Below are 24303 nucleotides of genomic sequence, written 5' to 3'. Positions count from 1 at the left end.
TGCAGTTTATACCCACGAGGCTGGTGACAGAGACTGGGTACTCAACAAGAAGCAGCAAAGTGCACGAGGGACCTCATCCACCATGGGGCAGCGGATGGCGTTGTCATCCCCAGTGGCGGCGAGTTAAAGTGCCCGAGCTAGTAAATCAGCAGCGTCAYGAAAAGAAGTGATTAGAAGCAAGCAAAAAAGGCACAATTCAGTTGTCAGCTGTCAAGCTGAACCCCTGCTCCTCCTTCTTCCTATTTCTCCTGGCTGCAGGTGCCTCTCAGCTTCATACTTCCATAYGTAGACAGCTAGAGCACAACTGCAGACTTGTCCTGGGCTTGTCCGAGTCTGCTGCTCCTGGAAGAAAGTACCYCCTCCAGGGAGCATCTCCTCCCAGCGCAGGTCTCACTCAGGAGCCAAGCTGTCCTGTATCTTATCATCCTCTACAACAGACCTGTCATGGTGACAGCTCACAAGGCAGAAATCCAGACAAAAAACATATTCCTGGGAGAATTGTTGATGAGTCCTAAAATGCAGACATCACTCAGCTCCGCCACTRATTCCGTTTTAATTCCCAGGACAGGTGAAGCACAAGCTCCTGCCTGCATCCTCCTTGGCTCTTGCCCTTGCCAACCTGAGTAGTGCTGAGGAATGGGGAGAAAGAACAAGTCTGGGACATGACATACACTGATGAATCACAGACAAACCTGCTGAAATGGGAAAAGGGAACACGTATGCTCCCAGACTCCCCCCACAACCCAGACCTCATCCATAGGTGCTCCAATATGACCTTTCAGACCAATTACCTCTTTACAAAATCCTCACGTCTCACTTTCTTGTGTGCTCAGCAGCAAAACTGCCGGCACTGTTGATACTTAGCTTTTCACCAAAGGGACACACAGAAACACAATCTATGAAAACAGTATCAGAGCGGGTAGTGCCTCAGAAGAGGCGGTCTTGGGACCCACGGAGGCATTAGCATCTGTTTGCAGTGAGGAAAGGCAGTTTGCAAAACTCCAAGCAACTGTATCCGTATCACTATGGTTTATACTTGCTTCATGCTGTGAAAGGCTTCAGGGGGGCAAAAGCGAATGAAAACCAAACTTCTGGAAAACAACGAGGCTTTGAACATAAAAATCATATTAGATCCCTGAATTATCACAAAGCAGCCCAGGTAAGCACCTGGGCTCACTCCTCTCAAGCTAGCTGTGATGTACAAGAGAAGCTGTGCTTATCAAAGAGCAGCTGTAAGATGCAATGCAAGGTGACAACCTCCAAGCTGTTGTCTGTGCTATGGGGAACTCATGAATCAACTATGGGATGAAGATTAAGTTTCATTTTCCCCTGTATAACATGCAGCAGCAGCATCCAGGAGAGTTTACACCCTTTTTTAAATGTGAGACCTGCCCATGCTGGGGTCCTAGTGCCCAAACACACATAGCCTTGGTTTACACCATGGTGGCAATCTCGCATGCTCACTAACCCTGATCTTCGCAGATACTTGGCAGACCTCTACCAGAAGGCACAAGGACTGCTCTCGAACAAACTGATGCTGTCTGGCTCCCATAACCCAGGGCACTGAGATGCAATTACATGGTGTCTAACAACAAGCATTTTCTTGCCTCACGGAGCTCATAAAATTACCAATTTCATGGTTGATTTTTCTCTTTGCTCATGTCTGCCAGTAACTCTCACGTTCCTCACTCCCAGTAAGAGGGTACATGGCAGCAGGGACATTAAGGGCTTTGAAGAGCTACCCAGAGCCGTGTTAGGGAGAAGCACTGGTGCATTTTGTGTCTCCCTCGGTGCTCAAGTCATTCCCTTTGAGTGCTCTGGAGACACGCAGGTGCCCTGCTCCTCGGGAAGGGTGTTCACAGACCCCACGCTGGAGCCCTTTYGGCATGCGAGACCACTAGCTGGAGTTCACTGCCACCAGCTGCCCATTGCTTGCCRTTCACTGCATCATGCCCTCTGAAGTGTGATTAGCTGGTGCTCTACCAAGTATGGGCTTAAGGAACAAACTCCAGGCAATTAGGCCCACCAACAGAGGAAGTGGGAAAGTTGCAGAGAACTGTGCCTTCAGGAACACCATCAAATTGTAATAAAAAAGCAGGTAGGACGCCCAACCTACGTGCTTTACCTTTCCTTCCCATCTGCTCTTTGAACAAGATGTGAAAAACTAGAGTCATGTTAATCTAACATGAAAAAAAAAGTCAAATATTCATTGCTGGCCAACAAGCATCTATTTGGCCAGTTGGGAACAGGCTTGATCAATCCCGTGCTCATTTCTCATGTCAGGTTAGTTTTTATTTAACAGTATGGCTCTCTGAAGTCGTACATCTCCAGCAGCTTAAGGAAGCGTAGCCCAATGTTTATAGTAACAAATCTAATAATCAAATACAGTCTGGTAAATGACAAACTGTTTATTTTCCCTCACATGAGGAATTCTTATAAAACTGTTGAAACGTTCCATTTAAAAGTCATTTACATGGCGATGTGCTGGGTATTGTCATAAATCAGGGAAAGCAGCCTCATGAATAATTTCAGAGATTCCCCAGACTAAAAATAATCCCAAACAGGAATCTTCTCGTCATGCTTTGACTAAGGAACACATGAGTGCATACTTTTCCTTAATTAAGACAAAAAAAGACCCCAACTGACTGCAATTTTCAGCCACAAGTTGAGCAGTGCATGCCAAGTGCTGGATGAATTTGGCTTCGCGGCTTGGTAGGATCGCAGACAGCTTCGGCCTGCTTGCAAAGAGCTCAGCAATTTTGCAGAAGCAGTCCTTTCCTTCAGGACACCCACTAGTGCGGGAGTCCAGCCAAGGCGTTAGGGGAAAAACACGTATACATGCACGGGAACGTATGCATGACTCTAATCGCATCTGTATTTTCACAACTGTTTCCACCACAGGAATGCACCTGGCTCAGCCCAAAGGTTTATCTAGCTCTTGTCTTTGGCACCAGGCAGGAGCAAATATTTAAGGAAAAAAACACAGGAAAAACAAGGGAAAGTAAAGTGATAGCCCTCCTCATATTCAACAACCAGTGAGATCTCTTGATTAAAAAAAGAAATCAATAAATGAGTAAAACAGAATGAGACTTCCTGATTCTATGAAAGGAGGATGAAATTCCTGCTCTAACTTGCTAAGTATCATTGAAACTAGCCAYGGCACCAAGAAAGAAATTCAGCTTGCAAGAGAATAGAGGTCATGACCGTGCTCAACCCCTCATCAACACCTAGCATCAACTCAGGGCGGAGAGACTACCCTGGTGATGATCAGCAGCTACTCATGTTAAAGGAGGTGCTTTCCATAAAAACAAGGKGATAAGCTCAGAATCAAGTCCCTGGTCTAAATCTGCAAGTTCCTTCAGCATGCCTGAAGCCTTCATCTGCCGGGACAACAGAACCCTAGAAACATTTCATTTGAAATATTTCATATGTTTCTGGGGGTGGGGGTAGAGAAGATAATACATTCCTTTCCTACCCTGCTTTAACTTGAAATATGTAAACAGGGAAAGTCGACTGAAATCCCCCACTTTCCCCAGACAGGCTGTGAGGTAATCAGTGGATGTCTGCCCGCGTCAGACTTTTTGAATCCCATTTTGCTTCATACATGTCATCCGTGGTTGTAACCTTTCTTGCGAACTAGAGCATCCATTTTGCAGCTGAGGTTTGACATCTAGTGGACAGACGGCTCCTGAGAAGCTGCGACAGAGCAGCCAGGAGATGTCGATGGAAAGTCACTCTTGGAGCTCTCTGCAAACCCGAAGAACGGCGGCCCGCTTGCCGCCCGTGACAAGCTATGCAGCAATAGAGGCATTTCTCCAACCACAACAGTCCGAGTCACACCGGAAGCAAAAGGATCAAGCCAAGATGGTGACCTTGATGGGCCACCACCCCTTCCAAAGGGGTGCGTTCCTAGCAGCTCTGTCCTGGCAGCTGTGGCCCTGGGCCACCAGTTTGCAAAATCTTATAAGTCAAAGCATTTATAGCCAGCAGAAAGGCAGACTGGACTCTGCCCTGGRCCAAACAACCTTCTCTGTTAATTTAGATGATATTGGTCAGACATAAAGCTGGAGCTTCCTAAACTCACCACAGTCCTCTGGAAAAAAATATCATGAAATAAATGAATCAACAGGAATAGGATATAAAATMAAGCATTTAAGTGCCCTCCCAGATAACTGGATAAATGAAGAACTTTCTTTAGCCCCGAGTAAGCGAGATTAATTTCAGAAGAGGCCAAGATCTGCATAGCAGCCTAGAGATTCAGGGTGTCAAGTTTCCATTAAAATTTATGGGCTGGAGAGGACCAAAACTTCTACAGGAAGGCAAATTTTTGTTCAAACTTTCTTTCTAATTTATAGACTAAAGCAGCTTGGGGTAAAAGCTTGGATAGGCTCTGAATGAGAAACTACAGCTTTTGGAAGGCTCCCTAGCTCTCCAAAAAGGACAGCATGTCACAGTGTCCCAAGAAAGCAATACCACAGGAAGCAACAGCAATGCAGAGCTTGACAGATTCTGCTCTTCTTGGCAGGCCCATTAAATGTAACAGGCCTGTGCACCTTTTTAAGGATGCTGGTCTGGGCATTATAACATAAAGAGCATCTAGTGGACATCTACTTGCCTTGTGACAGCAGGCAAAACAACAGTGGTTTAGCAATGGATTGCACCAAGAGCCATTTGAAGTTGTATAAAACCTGGAGAGCATCCAATGTGAGATTGGATCAAGACACGCTCATGGGGCCAAATGCATTCCTTTATGCACCGAGCTCTGCGGGGGAGGGATCATCTCTCCCTTTCACAGTCAGAGGATACAGAGCCCGGCACAACCCAGCCTCTCTGACTAGGGCATATCATGCAAATAAGGAATGATCGCTCTGGAACAAGACTCCTGTGAGATTTGCAGCAGAAAAAAAAAAAAAAAAAAGACTTCTTGAGTCTTATTCACCATTTTCACCACTGGCTGCTCCCAGACATAAAGCTATGTCAGCCTGTCGCTCCATTTTGCTGATACCTTATCCTAGTTTGCATGATATGCTTTTCTGCATCATGACATTGCCTTGCCTGCCAAGGACACGCACTGGCAAAAGGAGGACTCAGTGATAAGAAAGTTTCAAAGAGCTCTTGGAAGGAATTTGGAGGAGGCAAAGCGAGTGCAGTGGGCCAGACAGGGAAGAAGCACAACTATATTTGCAGAACAACAGGCTCGGCTAAGTCTACAGGCATCATAAGACAATATAATGTGGAACTGTATTGTCTGGGGAATGCTTGAGAAGAACCCTAGCATCCAACTGCAGAGTCCCAAATGTTTTGATTAGAAACTGTTAAAGGCACACTTCTATAAACACAAGTCACATTTTGTATAGATATGGGCTGTAAACGTTACGTTAAAATACCTCAATTGCCTTGAAGCTGATTCATGCTCTGCAACTGCCAAGAGAAAAAAGAGAGAGCCCGGGATATTTCAGCTTGCTATCTGAAGTTATTTATAATAAACTCTGACTGAACTGAACATAACGGGCCAAAAGAGCACAGGAAGCAGCGCTGAAGGGTGGTAAAGCTTACACTGCAATTCATCACCCGTGCTGCAACGCCAGCGCGCAAACAAGGCAACGGGTCTGGCTTATATCAGCCAAAGCCAGGAAACGCAGGGTTAAGGCCAGCTTGAACTAGGTCCTTAAATGACCCCCTGACATTAGGTGTCCAGGGACTCCACACCCTCTGCAATGCCACTGGCTTCAGCAGGACGCCTCAGGACTTGCCCTTCATGCTCATGTCTGGTTATTTTATCCTACTGAATTTCTCTCCAACCTATGGAAGATCACAAACTGCCAAGGAATGATGCCTCAGATGCAGCCTCCCTTTCCGGTGATGAGCTGGTGACTTAAATCCATCCTTCGGCTAACACTGCTGGTGACACTGACCCATCCTGGAGAGCAGAGACAGGCTTTCAAACACCACGTTTAGACCTAAGCTGGCAGCTTATCAGGACAGAGTGATATGGAGCAGGCGTGTGAGACTGACTTGGCCTAACTAATCTGTCCTGTCTTGCTTAAGGGCAAACTCTAYAGCCCTTGGTGCAATGAGCGGTCCCCTGGCTCGCAGTGGGACTACAGTAGCAAATAAGCACAACAGACARCAGTCTTTCCGTGGTGAGAGCTCCACGTCCACACCATCCACGTGCCAAAACTGGYCTCAGATGAGCAGCAATAGCAAAATACTAGATACACTCACAGCAAGGCACWACTGTTGGTGCCAATGTTGGCTCCTGCATCCAGCATCCAAAGCTCAGACAACGATTTAGCTGWTGTTGTTCTCTCTCCCCCATCCATAACCTCTGCCTGTCCTTCCTGAGGCTGGGACCTCGCTGACCACAGGTGCTTCTGGAGCATTTGGARAGCACCTACCACATGCAGTGGATAGTTTTACAAATTAACATTAATCTCTGGTACCCTTTTCTTAGGTTTAGTTTTTCTCATGGATACAAGCTATTTTAAAGGACACTTAGCACCAGGCTGTGACTGGAGAGTCAAAGCTCCTCCACCCACCAATGCAACTTGCCTGCTACATTGCCCCTTCCATCTCATCTTGGCTTTGATTCCCTTCCTACTTTCTGCAAGATGCTTCTTTGCCTTGTGTCCGAAGCTCTTTCAGTCCTGCACTGCCTCTCAGCCTGYGCTCCACGGCCCTCAGCAGAGCAGCCCTCGGAGCAGAGCTGGGCTAGGCCTAAGCGCTGCCCCGATGCAAACAACACTAACGCAAAAGGCAAACGGGTTCCATAATTGGTCACCAACCTGCCCATGAAGAAGAGCTGCAAGGTAAATCCCTTGACAAACAAACATGGGAAAACCAAGCAGGTACTTGGTAAGAACTCAAATCAACTACAAGAAAAAGCAGTCGTGACTCAGCACAGCCAAGGAAATTTCAATATAAGAGATATGTTCTTTTTTTAAAAAAAAAAGTAGAAATGGAATAAAAATAGCCTTAAGACAATTCTCTATTTTGATATGGCTGAGCATTGATTTTTTTTTTTTTTTTTTTTTTTTTTGCTTGTCATGGTGCACCCTACTTTAGCAGTTTGATAAGACTGCAGTTCTTCATAGCTCTGTACATCAAGGTGCAGCTTGGAGACGAAGCCATCTGAGAGCAGGGCCATGTCAGGGGCTCGTACACCAGGAGAGCATGGGGATGGAGCTGGGCTCAGCAAACGGGGTTAGTCTGTGCCGCACAAGACAAGTACCTGGCCAAGAACCTCGGTGTGAAACTCCTCCCTTCTCCCCGACTCTGGCCTCAGAGAGTCAATGTCAGCTTCAGCAGGCCCATATTCCCCCTTTTAAATGCCAAATTCTCCATTCAAAACCAAGGCCATACTTAACAGTGAAAACGAGCCTTTGCAAACAGAAACTATCTTCCAAGACTATRTGAAATGTAGCATTCTTTTCCTGCCCAGAGCAAGTTCCAGATCACAGACATTAAAAATAGATACTCYCACAAGTGAACATTTTACTGGACCTCATCAGAAAAGCAAAGGACAACAGGATGCAGAAACCAAACCGGCTTCTGCCTTGGAGAGGCGCCCTCAGGACCAGGCTGAGCAATGACGTGGGGGACCTCACCCTGCGCTCGTTCTATGCCTTGATAAGGGATTTAAGAGTCCATGGTGGTCAATCAGAAGCCCTTCATGAGCCTTGATTCCCATAAAAGAAATATGAATCATCAGCAAGCAAATTTTTACTGCAGCCTTTTAAAGCGGAGGTTTATACCGGAGCAGCAGAGAGACCCTTGGCCACAGCACGCCAAGCGAGCCGTTGCGACCGCAATAAAAGTGTCTCCAGCAAAGGCATAYGCTGCAAATTGCAGAAACAACGTTCAAGATCACTGATAAAGGGAAACCGCCATAAGCACATTGCAGATAGAAGGCCCTTTTCTGACTTTTCTTCTAGTATTAGTATCGATAGAGATGAAACTAAAATCTTCAGTGGAAAGTGAGGTGAAGGAATTTCTGGTGTATTTACAGACATGGCATTTACCAGTACTCTTGGGAGTGGATCCAAATCTCTGTCCTTGAGAGCCTATTTAAAAGGAAAACGAACATCTTGGGATATGCTTCCCATTACTGGCATCCCTCCAATCCCTCTGTCCATGTCCAGAAGTCTGAGTCCATAAAATTAAAATATCATCCTAGAAAAGAAATTCAGGAGAAATAGATGGGATATGTTTTTCGAGAGTTCGTCTGTATGGTTCAGTCCTTCAGGCTATGAAATTCAATAAGCCCTAATGTTCCAATCGCTATAAGCCACCTAGTTCCCACCATGCCAAAGTTGCTCACATTTAACAACAAAACCACAGTGTACATTACACTATTACAGGGTCTGCACAAGCCCAATTACAAATGCCTTGGTAATAAAAGAGGCTGGTGATACATAACGTGTTTGGGGCTAAATCCCGCTCCCAACCCCATCAGCTGGGCTGCCGTTGAAGTTAACTGACCTGAAGCACAGGCCCAAAGGAAGAAAAGGATCTCGGTTTCTCTTCCAAACCTGAATCGCTCATCACCTGCCAACATCTCCCTGCACAACACAGGTGGAGCCCCAAAGTCAGTCACAAGGCTCCTGTGGTTTCATTATTTCATTCTAGGACTTCAATTAATGCTTTCAAATCTATCAAACTGAGTCCTCAAGGACAAAGCCAACCAAGGAATAAACTTGCTTCCTACGAATCTCTAAGAGAAACACTTTCATTTCTTTGCAAACAAAGAGAAAACAATTTTCCAAGAAACAACTACAAGGACACAAACCAGGATGATTTCCTGCTTCTCTATTTTAGGGCTTATCCCRAGGGTCTTCTGATGGGTTGGAGGTGAGGAGATGAACACTTGAGTTGCCTCACTCCCTTGAATGGATAGCTCTGGGGAAAAGGTCCAGCATGTCTCTGCTAAGACGTCCTGCTGTGACTGCAAGTCTTGCTAGCTCAGAATAGAGCTGGGCAGAGTGGCTTCACRTGGCCTAGGCTCAGGTCTCTCCATTCTCCAAAGGGTCAGGTGCAAGCACATTCATATATATACATAAGTAAGATATGTATATATGTACACATGCGTGTGTGTGCACGTACAAATTACGCACAAATGCCCACAACTTCGTTGTACTTCTGTGCACCTCAGCTTTTCCATTAGCTGTGCTTGACACCCAAGACAAAATTTCCCATGTGGTTCCACCAGCTGCGTACCGAAAGCCTTGGTTCACCTCAGCTCCTGGTTAGCTCTTAGTCCTTTCCTTTATCAGTCATCTTCAAAGAAGAAGGTGTCAGCTCATGCTTTCACTCCCTAACCACATTAAGAAGAAATCTGGACTGCAGCTCCTTCAAGATAGGAAGGGATTCGTATGCAAATACGTGCTATCCATCACAAATCCCAGAAGGTTTAATTCATGCGTAATTGAACAACAACAAAATTAAAACAAACGCGTGGGCGAGGCTAAGCGCGATGGGGATCAAAGAGTTTTGGTAGGCAAAGCTTCTCAAGAGCCCAGGGGAAGCCCCCCCCCCAAGACGCCCCTATTCGTACCATTCGTCAAACATTGGAGCTCATCAAACTCCTCAGGCTTCTGGAACGTGGCAGATGTTCTACACGCCATTTACCATAACCTGCGGTTTTCTCTTYCTGCAGCACAGTTTACTGGAATGTTAGATATTCAGGCAAATCTCCTCCCTACTTTGCATGACAAGCATAGAAGAAACAGGCAAGGAACGCTAAAGTAGCTTGAATTCACCATCTAAAGGAGCTGTGATCATAAATACATGTACACACATACAGAGTCATCTTATTTTTCTGGCTGGCTTTCAACAGCATTGCTTCTGAGCAGAATTACGAGATACTACTAGCTCTGTGAAAGCACACAATTTCCATCTGTCAAGCGAAATGGGCAAAATTAGATCTTGAATCTGTGCATTTAATCCATTGCCAAGCCAGTCCGACTGGTACAGTGCTCAGAACAGATTTTTATTAAGGAAAAGAAAGAGGAAAATTGTCTTTTACAGCTGCATCTTGTCAAAACTCCACTTGTCTGCTCCCCCTGAAAGGCCAGCTCCGGAGTGACCGGTCTAATATTTTATTGCAGCAGGAGGCTCTGAATAGTCCTGGAAGACTGTACGGAGCTAATCAGCCTCTAATTCACTTTCAGTTTGTCTCTATGCAGGCTGATGACTTCTAATTACTCGTTCAGAAATACAGAGCGTATCCTGATGATTTTAAGTTGTTCCAAGCTATCTTAATTTTAACTATATGGGGAGATCACACAATAACCTTCCTCCTATCCCAGGGAGCTAAATATTCCCCTAAAATTGTATCTTTCTTGAGAATCACAAGGCTGCTTCTACAGCTGGATTAATGGATTGGACTCAATGCCAGATGCTACCTTAAGAATTAACGGCAAAATCTGAGCCCAAGTTCTCTTAAAACATCTGTGTAAATAGAGGTAACATATTTCTTGCAKGGGGTTTAACACTAGTGGCAAAGGTTGCTGCTGTACTGTTTGGAGGCTGAATCATTTCGAATTCACAGAGAAACAGCGGATAAAATTAAGACACACCTGCTTTTTTCCGAGTGTGCACTCCGCAGAGCCAAGTCTGCTCCTGCAGGACTGCTGCCGATTTACTGGCAGAAGGAAACGGCAGAGCACAAGCTATGTGCATAATCCAGTGCAAACCTAACCGAAGCTTGGCAAAGAGGCAGCTCCCCGTGCTGCTTTGTCTTCTGCAGAAGCAATTAAAAAGAAAAGAAAAGAAAAAGAAAAAACCCAGCGAGAAACATGATTCAGAGTTCATTCACTGTAAACTAATGTGATCTCGRTTGCTCTAATGGAGTTGCTCCAAACATGTCATTTAGACCAACCATGTCAGATGAGTCTGAGATTTTTGTTTCCAAGCAAGTCTGGRAGAAGGCTGCCAACTGGCCCTGGTGGGAGCAGGTCTGAGACCCAAAATTCAAAGCAAAAAAAGCCAACAAAAAGGTAAGCAAGCATAACCTGTAACAGTCAGTCTGCAGCTCTGTGACAGGTTACAGTTCCTTGCATAAACTCAATCATAATAAATCTAAAACTACTTTTCTGTTAAAAAAAAKGGCTCGGTAAAATAAAACATCTCAGAGACAGCTCTACGATATTTAGGAGATCTATATCCAACTTGGGGCTACATTGCATAAAATTCATTTGTAACCCAAGGGAAAAAGAGATAKTAACTGGAGGCTCAGATCTGCTGCTCACATTAATCAGCACAGTTCTRTTGCTCTGATACATTGGTTTACATTTCTAAAGATCTGGCATCTAGACTTGTTGGAAAAAAAGTACATATGGTCTCAATACATAAACCAAACTTGTAAACAAACTGCAAATTAAAACTGCATTTATTGGTTCCCACCAGATTTGAGARGTGAGAAATCTGAAAGCAATTGGAAAAACTTTACAAAGTGCAGCCTGAGATGCATTGTGCATCCCCCTGAAAAGTAGCAAATTAATTGCTATGAAGTGTTATAAATTACAGTCTGGAAATAAAAAGTAAACTGTAGACATTTCAGAGAGTTTATAAGTAAACTTTACTAAAATCTGATGCAATAGTTAGCTTCTCTCTCAGCTTCTCACCAGAAGGGAACATCCAATGAAGAGCAATTTCAAAAAAAAAAAAAAAAGAAAGAAAAAGAAAAAAGAAAAGAAAAAAGTAGAAAAGGAAAAGCACACACAAAAACACTCTAAAATAATCCTAACAATTGCCTTCAGTGAGACCATGCATTTAGTAACTTTAGTGGGGAAGCAAAGAGAGTTAACTTTTTGGAGAGGGGAGAAAAAAAAAAAAGGGGGCACTAACTAGGTTAAGGGAGGAGGCAGAAGTGGGTACGCAGGAGTCTAACTGCATTGTGCAGATTAAACCTGCTCAGAGATACCTGTTGCAATTCTGGCTTGGAACAATACTGAGGAAAATAAAMCCCACAAAACTCAGATGAACTGTGCATTTAGCTTGTAATTAAAACACAAACGCATTAAGGACAGGGATGAAATTAGTGTCAACGGTTCCAGGTACAGCCAGTGTYGGGGTTGGTCTCACTGGTGTAACGGAGAAGCAGGATCAGAACTGGGGCTTGGGGGCAAAAAAGGAGGAGGGGGCTAAATAAAGTGTCTAAATTAACTCTTTACTGAGGATCATATTTTTAAATATTAAATTTATTAATTTTTAAAATAAAATTAAAAAAAATTAATGTCGAAGATCTGATTCTATTGTCATTATACTTCTGACGTACTTTGCAGGCTTCGCATGTGGCTTTTGTTTTGTTATGAGTCAGCTTCATTTCATCAGGCGCAACTTTGCTTTGCCTTTCTCGGGCACCGGCACCGTGTCCCTGTACCTGGACTCCCTGCGCTCGCGCTCCCGAACTCGTACAGGTACGACCACAGAGCGTCAATCTTTGCAGGAAAGAGATGCGGCAAAGTCGCACCTGTTTGGTGAGCACTTTTGTAATTAGCTTTCTAACCCTTTTGCTGCAAGAGCCACTCTGAGAACTGGAGGCACGCGTGAACTAACGCCTGCTCGAGTYTGCAGCGAGCTCAACGCGCTGCTCTGCGAGCGTGAGCTATCAGTCATCCCCTGCCCACGGGCTCCGCGGCCATTTAATTTGACATTCTGCCTAAATATCACAGACTTCCACAATTTTGCCAGAGGACACGAATTTCCAGCAGTGACCCATACTCYTGAGGTTGGTTAGATGGGAATAAAAGGTATCACAGAGATCCAACCTCTGACCAGAGCTCAAGAACTGAGGAGCTCAGTCCCGAGCTCAGAGGTGCCCGACCGCTGCGGGAACACGACAGACCAACTAGSAGATTTTCTGTTGATACAAGAAAGGAAACGCGCGACTAAGTTGTTGATTAGATATATTGAGCCAACACAGAATGCTGAAATGAAAGGAGCTAAAACAGGGACACATGTGGACAACATATTTTTAGACGAGTTACAATTTACAAGACTTTTCTTACTTATGGCTCTAATTGCTTGTCATTCAGTGGGAGATGCTGCTGGGTGCACAGCACCTGCTCCTTTCATTAAATTCAGTAGGCGTCATGGATGCTCAGCAGCTCTCTGGATGAGGCCAGAAATACATTTGTTCTCTGACAGTTCTTTCCACTCCTACTAAATATTTTATTTTCCTTGCCATATTTATATTTGGATACAACAAGCTATGATTTGGTCAAACCCTCCCGTTGCAATCGTCAGGCTGCAGTCTGAGTAAGAGCGAATTAACAGCGAAGGCTTCCCAAAGAAGTCTTCAGATCTGATACAAACACGTTACAAAGTAGCAGGCAATCAAATGAAGTTTGCCAAGCTGATGGGYGCCTAGACTGGGTAATTTATAGCCATACCTCCACGCGTTTCAGTCTAACCCCCGCAAGCTGCAAAGTTGCAACACTCCTGCGAAGCTGGGAGCTGGCGCGTGCTAATTGTGCAATAAGGAACGAAAACGCAGTTGCAAGATCCCTGTCGGAGAACAATTCCTAACGCAACCCAGCCAGCAGCTCAGCCTCATCCCAAGGCCCGGGGGGGAGACCGAGCGAGGACTGCAGCATCAGCAGGAGGTCAGCTAAGTCAYCTGGCACGAAACGCGTGTCTCGCTGTCCGTGCCTGCTTATAGACACCTACGCTTAGGCACGCTTCAGAAGAAGCTGAAGGATGCTGTGGTGGGCATTCGGGCTGGCCCTGAAGCGCTTGCCRGGATGGATCCCGTTGTTCGGGCTGCAAAACAAAGATCAAGTGCKGCAAGGAGAAGCCCTTCAGGAAAAGAAAAAAAAAAAAATCAGATTCGACGCTAGCAGAGACTCTACCCAAACAGGAGAACCGAGCCAAGTCCCACAGAAATCAGCTGGCACCAACAAGTGCTGTAGCCACTCGAGAAAATAAATCATAGGAGCATTTTTTCTGACTAAGGCACCCAGAATTCAACCTTTTATGAATCACTAAATGTTTTTATGAATCACTAAATAACTAGCAAAGTTGTTCTAGTCTTATCAAAACCACGCGGCAGAGCTGCCACTCGGCGCTGTGACGGAAAGCAGGTTTAATTACCGCCGCCGCGCGTTACGTTCCGGGTTACAGCGTGCTTCTCCATCCAGTCGTACAGTAAAACCCCGCGCCGCTATGCAACGTATTGGCAGCCGACACAAAGTCAGCATTCCTCCTGACTGCTCCACCTCGACCACGTGGACCGCGCCGGCTGCCAATTGCCATTGCAAACTCATTCCTGTGTTGCATGTGCGTTAACCAATACCAGCCGCAACCCCCGTCAAAATCCAGCCGGAGGGACAGGGACGGCTAGTGACTGACAGCAAGCGACTCGACACTTCTTCCACCAAAACGCTCGCGGCAGCGAAAAGCTAAAGGAAAGAAAGACAAAAATAATAAAAGAAAAAGCAAAGAAAAATCCCCACGCCGGCGGCAGTGCACAGCCAGCTCTGCGCTTCCGCAGCGCTGTCAGCTAATCGCGGGGCTCGCAAACCGCCGGCGAAGAATCGCAACCCCCAAACCTCGCGCTGCACCGCCCGACACGCGCCCCGGTACACAAAGTCCCACCCACGGCCCGCTATAAATAAACCTAAGTAGGAGATCCAGGCCCGAAAGAAATAAGTTTGCTTCCAATTATATATATTCTTTAAGAAAAAAAAAAAAAAAAAGGAAACAAAAAAGCAAGCAAAAAGCCGATCGGCAGTAACAGAGGGACCAGACAATAAAACTTGACGGCGAAGAATTAAATTCAAACCACTGCCCGTATCGCGGCACCTGCACGCGGGTTGTTCATTCGCTCCCGGCTCTCGCGGACGAGCGAACTCCCGGGGGCAGCCGAGCCCCAGCGGCGCCGCCRGGCTCCCGAAGCGGCTCCCGGCGGCTCTCCGCCGCGGGCCGAGCCGGAGCTTTCCGCTTCTTCCACTAAACTTGAGCGGACGCGACCCATCGGTCCCGGCCTCCGCGGGCGGCAAGCGGCTCCCCGCGGGCGGCAAGCGGCTCCCCGCGGCTCTCCCGCTCGCCGCCGGCCCCCGCGTTTGCCCGCGCCGGGCTGGGGCCCAACGCAGGCTCTTCCCAACGCCGCCCAGCCGAGCGCAGCTATTGCAAAAATCCCCCCCGCGACGCCCGCCCGGCCCCTTCGCCCGCTCCCCGGCCCGCCGTAAGCCGATCCCCGGCCCACCTGTCCCCCGGAGAACCCGGCAGCCGCTTTTTTTAGCTATTTCTAAGCCTGGCAGCGACCCCCCCTTCCCCAACCCGCCGCCCTTCTTCTGCTCAAGCCGCGGAGGCGAACCGCGCTGCCGGCCCCCCGCGCCTCGGCCGCGCACCTGCTCCGGGTCACAGGTCCGCGAACGCTCGGAGCGGCCCGGCGGGCGCGAGATTCGGAGCGCGGGCGGAGGGAGACCTTCCTCCCCCTTCCCAGCCCTCTCCTCACCCCCCCGGACCTCCCAGCGGAGGAGGAACCTCGCTGGCTGAAGGGGTTACTGCAGCCCGGGAGGTGACCGAGCAGCTTTCGGAGATTAYAAAGTCCCCTCCCTTCTCCCGGTAACGCAGGGAGATTTCGACGCACACGTGAAGCTGGGTACGGCGCTTCACCCATCCACGCTTTTGCTCAAGCCCGTTGCGGAAGTGGCTAGAAACCACCTCGGTGGATCCATCTTTTCCTTCAAGTTATTTTCTCCCCTCCCCTCTCCCCACCCCAGACAGATGCTGGGCGACTCTCGGCCCCGGCCGCGTCGATGCGGCCCCGCTTCTCCGGCTAGCTGGCTGCCTGGCTGCTTTCTAAGTTTCACAGAAATGCTTTGGTGGCATTCCTTCCAGAGCCGTTTGACCTTCAGCTGGCTGCGAGTCGACACGCACGCAGCGCTGAGCGCTCGGCACGGCGGCTCGCGCTGCTCCTCGGGAGCGGCGGGCACGGCTCTGCCCTCCCGGGGCGCCCGAGCGGCTGCGGAAAGCCCGCCGCCCGGCGAGGCGAGCCCTGCCTCGAGGAACTTCACCGAGTCAACGGCGAAAGGCGACCCTCGCTGCAAAGCGAGCCGGCCTCGGGAGACGGAGGGAACCGGAAAAACTCCGGCGCGGCGCTCGGCCGCGTTGCCATTTGCTGTGTCGCGAGCATTGCTCCGTTACGACCAGAACCACGCCAGCTCAAACAGCRGCGACGCCGTAACGCGGGGCTTACGTCGGTTTATTAGCTTTCTGCCTCGTTGTTAACCCGAGGTCACAGTTTCCATCCGCTCCGACGTCACACAGGTAAGTTTTACGGAGCAACTTTGTCTCCCGGGAATTCTAAAGAGAGATGTTGAAATCTGAAGTTCTACCTGATAATAGAAGCCCAGGTCACTCCACAGTGACGTGGACACGCTTCTCCGTGAGACTCACACCCTTGGTGAGGACGTTGCTTTAGTTTCTTCCACCTGCAGGTTAATTTGTCCGCCCTGCTGGACCTGAGGACAWGGAAGCCTGCGTGCCGTACAGGAGAGCAAAACGCTGCCCACGCCTAAAGAGGAGGCACCTTCCTACCACCTCCCCCTGAAGTTTTCAAACACAAGAACCTGCTCTAAAGACAAGAGATCTGTCTGGACTCCTTCTCAAGTATAACAGGAACACAGTTCCTCCTCCAAATCCCTCCAGGATTAGATGTATCACTTTTTTTGTTACGGAACCACCATCACCATTTAATATTCATACAGCTAAAGCACCACCGTAGAGAGCCACAACTTGTTTACTTCTCCCCTCAACCCATGCACACGTGGGAGCCCAGCTCCCTTCTCGCAACGGTGTAAACCAGCAGCCTCTCTGCAGAAGCCAGCCCTTAGCACAAGCCTACTCCAAACGAGAGGAGAATCAGGGCAATAAAAACTATGGGGTTTTCCTCCAAAGATTTCTCCTCGTAACGGAGGGCAGGCAGCCTTCTGAGCAGGATTGTGCAATTCCCCCTAACGACAACACTCGACTCGGCAGTGCTGCTGGGGAAAACAGTGATCTCAGATGCACACAGGCTTCTCTGGTTAACCGAAGCTAGATCGATAATAACCGTATTAATAAATAATGCTTTTAATAGCAGTGGCAGGATATAGGCAACTATCTACAGACAGGTACCGAAGAGAGGTAAAAGCATTAATCGTCTGCACAGCGTCGATGCTCCTGAACTGATGCGTGGAGCAAAGCTGAAAGCTCACTTTCTCAAGATTATCAAGACAGACTGACAACTCTCAGCTTTCGCCCAGGCATTTCGGGTAAAATTCAATTTTCTAGATGTCACAACTGAAAGGAACACGCTGCTCTTTTCCATTTAACGTTAATAAACTGGGCAGAGGACGCAGGGGAGGGGGGAGAGACGGCGAGGTTTCGCCGCTCTCCTTCCCTGCCTGCAAGTTGCCAACGAACAAAAGCAAAGGGGAGTTTTCGGGACTGAAGCGAGCGCAGCATGTGCCTTCCCGAAACCAACTCAAACCCACTCCATTTTCCCTGCAACGAGAAAGCACAAACGCATGCCGCGCTCTCTTATATAAACAGCGAAAAGGGTTAGCGCCGGCCTGAAATTCCCCGCGGCGGCTAAAATAAATACGAGGTCGCCTTTTAAACTTTGCTCCTTTGCAGCCCTCCGAGAGGGGAGCGAAGTTGCGGGAATTCTCCCCGGCGCCGCTCGCCCCGGGCGCCCCGTCCTGCCGCGCCGGGCGCCCGCGGGCTGTCGCCGCTCGCCGGGGGGGGACCTCGGCGCGAGGATGCCGGACGCGGGTGGGCGCCGCCGGCCGGGGRCCACGGCCCCCGCGCACAGCCCCTCGCCCGAGGGGCCGCGGTGCCGGGGGGCTGCGAGGACCCAGCGCCCGGGGTGGGGGGGAAGGATATGGGTTACAGACCAGCCTGAGGCACCAGCTGCGCGGGCGGGTGGTTTGCTTGAGGCAGAAGAAGGCGGTGGGTGCCAGGGCCGGGTAAGGCACCTGCTCCTCCTCCTCGGAGGCCAAGTCGTGCGCCGGGTCGCGGGCCGGGGAGCTGCCGGAGCCCAGGCTGGCGGCCGCGGAGCGGCCGGCGCTGCGGGCATCCTCGTCGTGGCCGGGGGGCGAGGCGATGGGCACCCGCACCTCGTCGCCGGCGAGCCGCTGGAAGGACTCTCTGCTCTCGCCATCAGTCATGATAGCGGCCGGGACCTGCGGGCGAGGCAGCGGGAAGGGGTCGGGGGGCTGCCGGGGGATTGGGGAGGGGGGAGGAAGGGAAACGCCGCCCCCGGCGCCCCCGCCCCCGGCTCCAGCCGCAACAAAGCCGGGGAGCCGCGCCCGGGGCCGCCCCCTCGCCCACCCGCCTCTCCCGATCGTCGTTATTACGAAGGAGAACCGACAGCCGGGGCGGGGGTGTGGGGGGAGGAGGGTTGCCTACCTTCGCTTGGCGGAGCGAGCTTTCCCCACGAGCATAGCCGTGCCTGGCAGTTCACATGGGACCAGGCTGCAAGGGGGGGCCCCGGGGGGCGACGCCCGGGCCCCCCCCCAGCGCCGCTCGGAAAGGCGGCGGGGGGCCGGGGCTGGGCGGGCGCGGGGCGGGGGCACCTTCCCCGGCCTCTCCCGACGGTAATCCCAAGGAGCGAGCAGGCAGCGCCGCAGCCGCTCCGCACAGCTTCGCCCGTGCCGAACAGGAAACTTCGGATTTACCGGGGGAGGAGGGAAAAGCGAGGGGAGGAGAGAAGCGGAGGCGGAGGGGGGGCTGGGAGCCCGGCGGGGCAGGGCAGGGGCGGCGCTGGGAGGAGCCGGGGCAGCCCCGGGGGGGCCGCGGCGAGCTGCCCGCACCCCCTCGCCCGGCCCCGCCGCCGCCTTTGTTCGCGCCCGGGGCGATGCTCGGCGGAGCGCGGGTCGCCGGGGCCCCGGCCGGATCCCCCCCCCCGCCCCCTCGTAGAGCAGGGCTCGCCCCGGGGTAGGGGGGTGTTGGAGGAGGTGTGTGGGAGGGAAGAGCCCTGGGGTAGGGGGACCCCGCTCCGCATTTCCCCCCCCCCCGTCCCCGGGGAGGGCTGCACCGACTCACAGCCCCCCTGAAAACCCCGCTCCCCGGCCAGGGCTTTAATTCATTAGGTTTCATAAATAAACGCATAAGCCCAAGTTAGAGGTCGGAGCATTTTAATAAATAAAGATCGGCTCTTAAATTGCAGTGATTTTAGCTGAGTAGCTAATCTTCTCAAGGGCTTAGGCTTGGAGGGATCAGAATAAACAGATAATAGAAAGTTGTTACAGGCACCATCCCCTTAAACTCTGCTTAGGAAGTTTTATTCTTTTGAGTTATTTCAAATTCTGTGAATAATATCCAAACGTAGCACAGGTTGGGGGGGGGTAACCAAAGGAAGGGGGGAGAGAGGGAGAGATTAAAAAATGTTAGCTAGATACATTCCCCTCATCTGGAATCTTTTAAAGAGTGAGTTCATTATATACCACCACGTTCAATTTGCAAATGCAGCTCCCAATGCTATTCTTCATGGTTAATAACTGGGAATTGATTGAAAAGGGAGGTCATGCAGCTTTCAAAGCAGAAAGAGCGGAGCCTAATGGGGCTAGTGAGGAGATGGTTTTACATACACACTTTCAATGGTTGTTTTATTAGATGTTTGCAGGTTGTGATTAACAGTATGTGGCAATTTTATTATTGAACAAACAATGCTGCTGACAAGCAGGACAGAGCCTGCAAAGCAAACGTGAACTGTGCAAAGAAGCGATTGCACCTGGACTTTCCACACATTTATACTGGCTAATTAGGACAAATCATAAATTACTACAGGAAGGGAAGATTTGTATGGGAGTTGGTGTAGCTCTTCTCGAGCAAACTGTCTTCCACTCGCAAATTATCATCCTTAGGGAAATRACCTTTACTGGAACAAAAGGAGGTATAATCACACGGGAACAGGGAGAAACAGAGGCCGGTTTCCAGAGCTAACGGCTCCTCTTGACCCTCTGCCGAGCAGAGAGGCCGGGTAAGCTTTCCCCGCTGCCTCCCGAAGGCGGGATGCTTGCTCCAGCGTCRAACAAATCCATCTTCAAAGCCGTTCCCCCAGCAGCTGTCGGCCAGCGCCGGCTCCGTCCTGYGCCGGCCCGGGGCTGCGGGGAGGCTCAGAGCCGGCGCAGGCTTTCCGACATCCTTCCCATAGCCAGACAGAGCATGGCGAGYGTGACATTTTCGAGGTCTTAACCTGTTGCCTGGTGGAGAGTATTTAAAGCCAAGAGCCTTATTAATAAACTCCATGTGACCGCGACAGCTGATAAGGACTTTTACTATAAAACAGAAGGATTTTGAAGAAGCCTGGCAAAGAGGCAGCTCAATTCTGACCGCAGTAGGGCTTTTTTGGCTCATAAGGCAATTGCTGTCAAAAAGAGACAACCTTTTGGTGACAAAAGTATTTCCTTCCGCCCGTATTTCCTATTTAAGCCACATGCAGTGGTTGGSTGGAGCAGGCCAGATTCTGCTCCGTTTGCTCCAGACGCAGCTCCAGTAGCCTGCACCGACAGCAGGACGAGCTCTTCGGCTTTACGCTAGCCGGAAGGATCTGGCCACATCTTCACTAATAAACCACCAGAAAGGTTAAGATCAATACCGATCTGAGCCTGCGCGGCATACCCTGAGCGGGCACTTGGCTCGCAAAATCCCTGCTGACATAATGGGATGTGCAATGCTCTTAGCTGGCCCTAATAAATCGTGGCCCGCGGGCAGGCGCGCGGGCAGGCTCCAGCCCGCGGGTGCGGGAGGAAGGCTSGCGCCGCGGGAGCAGGGCTGGGTGCACCGCCCTGGCGAGCGGGTGCCACGCGTTGCCGTGACCCGTCGTGGGAGAAGCCACCCGTCGCAGGCCAGCACCGCGGCCAGGACGCCGCCGGCTCGCTGGGCTTAGCGCGAAGTAGCTATTTAGTAATTTTTGCAGAAAGACAAGATAGAATTTTGCAAAGAAAAATGCCAGYGACAGCTGGGGTTTTCATGAAGAAACCAATTCTACTTAGTATTCCTGCTTTGAACTCATCTAGAACCTCTCCAAGGCTATTAAAACCGTACAGCGACCCTCCCAAAGCGCTTCCAGCTCTGCAGCCTGCCGAGCCCCGAGCGGGGGGCACCTCGAAGGCGGCCCGCTGCCGTCCCGCCGCGGTGACGCCCCGCACGGGCGCAAAACGGACTCTCTCCAGGTCATCGGCGCGGCGAGACGGGGACCCCCGCGCTCGCTGCCCGCGGGATTCGGACGGGAGCCTCTGCCAGCGGCTATAAAACGTGCCAGCCGTGCCACCGAAACCCCGGCAGTAAATCAGCCTAACGCCCTCGACGGGGGCTGCACGCGGTGCACAGCCTCCCCCCAACCGTCGCAGAGATCGGCTGCAAAATGGTAACAACCATAAAAGATCCAACTCGACTTTGCGGGTCGGACGCCGGCGTTGCCCAGGCTCAGACGAGATCGGTAGGTCAGACCCACAGTTTAAAGCTCGTGTGTTTTCAGTGCCTATCGAGCTGACTTCTCAGATACAAAGTCTGACAGAGGTGCTGAGCACTTTATGTAACTTTTTTTTTTTTAAACTGGATCTAATTCTAGCTGACTCAAATCTGGGTTTTTCTGATTGCAGAAAAACCTTCAAACAAGGAACAATCTAGCTAATAGTGCTTGCATAAATCATTCTCACAATAATGAGTATCTGTGGAGTGAATTCATTTAGCTAAATAGATGGAGGACCACTTTAAAGTTATTTAGAAAGATTAACAAAAGAGAAGGGAAATGAAAAACAGATAATAAATTGACGAGAGAAGGGAAAATTGTATTAGAAACAATGAATTTGTAATAAATTCAAAATGTTAAGGAGAAATTTCCAAAAAAGGAGATTGGCACCATGGTAATTTGGCTGCGCTGGTGCTAAAATGTATTTTTAATTAAAATACACAGGCTGTTAAAATGCATTTTAAAATAGATAGATAAATAGGTCCCCAGCCAACATTATATTTTTACTTTTATTGGTGAATTTGAAAGTCATAATTTGTCATTTCTTCTGTAACAGAAAAAGACTTACCTCCTCCAGGGCTATTTCTTCCATTCCACTCAATAGATTTTCATCAACCAATTGCTCCAGAAGGCCAAATTGCATACGTTCCCTGRGATGACAGCAGGGCATGCTCCATTCCCACTTGGCATCTGCTCCTTTTTCCATCAAAACCCATGGCAAAGCTTCTATGAATTTGAACCAGAGCAAGATTAAAACTTTTCATGGACTTTGGCACCTGCAGACATCTAGGCTCATCACTCAGCCCGCGGTGCTGGGTATCCACCAGCCCAGCTCCAGAGCTGTAGCCACGACTAAGCAGTTCTCCTGTTTCACACAAGGAGGTAGTCATGGCTTCAGCTCTCACAGAGATCCTCATCCCCTCACAGGAGCAGACCTGAAGACCACAGTCGTTCTTCTGTCACCCTTAAAATGCTGCAAAGAAAACATGGGCCCAAGTCTTGCATCATCGTGACCTCCTTTAGCAAGGAGTACCACAGCCCACCCAACAAAGAAAACCCCCCAAATCTCCCTCCTCCAGCCTTTGGCCCATTTCCCATCCCCACTGCTGGTTTCACCACACGGTTAGCGGCATCACCAAGGCCACTAACCCACCACAGCTCCTTTGATGTACCAGCTGCTTTCCAGCCTCCAGCATCGCTGATCTCCCACTGTTTTGTCCCACCAATTCTGCAGACCCACAGTCAAGCCCACTAAATTTTGCCTTCTGCATCCAAGCAGCTGCATCACTGCTGCACACATCCTGGAGGAACCATCCCRTTGGTCCTCACAAAGAGCACGAAGGCTTTAAGTCCCACCTGGATCCAGAGTAGGGCTGAAGCAAAAATGAAACAATGCCTCAACTGAGATGGTATTTTTGAGGTCATTCACATTTTATCCTATAAAAAAACCAAAACTTTCTTTTTTTCCAGGAGAAAGCATCCCCTAATAACTCTGAGGATTGTGCTGGAGAAGCACAAAGCTCTCCACTTTCACAACCCTTCACGTGCCTGGCACCATCTTATTCTCACGGCTGAACGTGCAACATTTCCAAGCACATTCACTGAGTGAATGTATTTCAAGCCCACACGTTTTGGACAAGCTCAAGAACTGCCTTGTGCCTTCTCTTTCTTCTGTTATATTTGCTTCTTTGATTTATTTACTTCTCATATCAGGTTTAGACTTGCTAAATATAAAAACTGGTCAAAATAACTCTGCAAAATTTTCTGAAAGTCCTTGAGGAAAAAAAAAATACATTTCTCAGATCTGTCTTCTCATGTTTTATGTTTTTACCACATGCTGTAAATAAAATATTTCCATAACAAATATTTGTTAAAAATAATTCCCATGTGAAGTTAGTACTTGGCCAATAGCCACAGAAAGGCATAGGAAGAGCTACCAGGTTGGCACTGACAGACAGCAGCAAGAAATCACTGTGACTATGAAATCCCCAGTTAGTAAAAGAGCATTTCCTTTCATGGAACTGGAATTTCATATCTTTTAATTTCACCAACTGCTCCATAGTCTTATGGAGGGAGAATGAGAGGAGCTTCATTTTTGTAGACACACAGTACACCCCCACATGTTTATAAGATGGGCAAGACACAACCAAAATAATGACTTTTCAGTTTGTTGTCAGTACCAAAAACAGGTTTAGTGCAGTTTAAGATCTCAAAGGCTGCAAGAATCTGGTTCCTCGCTGAAAATTTATTCCTCTCCAACTCCAAAGGCAGCAGAAAACTACAGAAAAGTAAAACACAATTTAACCAAGGAGGCACCAAAGCAGGGTAAAATGAATTTGTTCATTTAAAGAGTTTCACTCTAGGCCAGACCCCTTCAGAGATAAAATTATTGTAATTGACTGTATCGTTGGTTAATGCATTTATGGTGCAACGGGGTATTTGAAACCACTGAGGCAAACTGCTGATGGTGCAGATTAGTTAATTTACCGGACAAAATGACCTTTGTTGTACAAAGAATCAAATCTTATGGGACAAAATCCTTTTAAATAGCTGCTAATAGTTTAAACTGATTACTGAAGACGATGATGTTGAAAAGCTGAATATATTAGAGGACTTAATATATTAGAGGTATATACACAATACGTATRCACTGAATATATTAGAGGATGCTCTGCAGGAGAAGTAACTTCATTTGGGACCCACAGGCTTTTGCCGTCTGTTGCGTGTCCACAGAGTGGGAAGCGAGCAGATACACATTATACATACTAAACCATCTGACATTTCCCTTCCAGCCCTCAGACAACTGTTGTACGGTGAAAGGAGTTCTTCCTCAAGCT

At 49.0% G+C, this 24303-nt stretch overlaps 1 protein-coding gene across 1 annotated transcript; it reads right to left on the bottom strand.

Annotated features, from left to right (window-relative positions):
* Positions 1-14285: 14285 nt before the first annotated feature.
* LOC146597542 (voltage-dependent T-type calcium channel subunit alpha-1H-like) lies at positions 14286-18656 on the bottom strand. The gene is made up of 3 exons (XM_085301997.1): positions 18400-18656; positions 17886-18173; positions 14286-14402 (listed from the first exon to the last, which is right to left on the bottom strand). The coding sequence occupies exons 2-3, from the start codon at positions 18156-18158 to the stop codon at positions 14286-14288; spliced, it is 390 nt and encodes a 129-aa protein (XP_085158123.1). The 5' UTR covers positions 18159-18173; positions 18400-18656.
* Between the last annotated feature and the right edge of the window lie 5647 nt (positions 18657-24303).

The sequence above is a fragment of the Rhea americana genome, unplaced genomic scaffold (assembly GCF_003343005.1).
Source record: "Rhea americana isolate MKP2758 unplaced genomic scaffold, rheAme1 scaffold_181, whole genome shotgun sequence".
Taxonomy (NCBI): domain Eukaryota; kingdom Metazoa; phylum Chordata; class Aves; order Rheiformes; family Rheidae; genus Rhea; species Rhea americana.
Note: the sequence above shows the minus strand (reverse complement) of the source record. Positions and strands in the feature narration are given on the sequence as shown.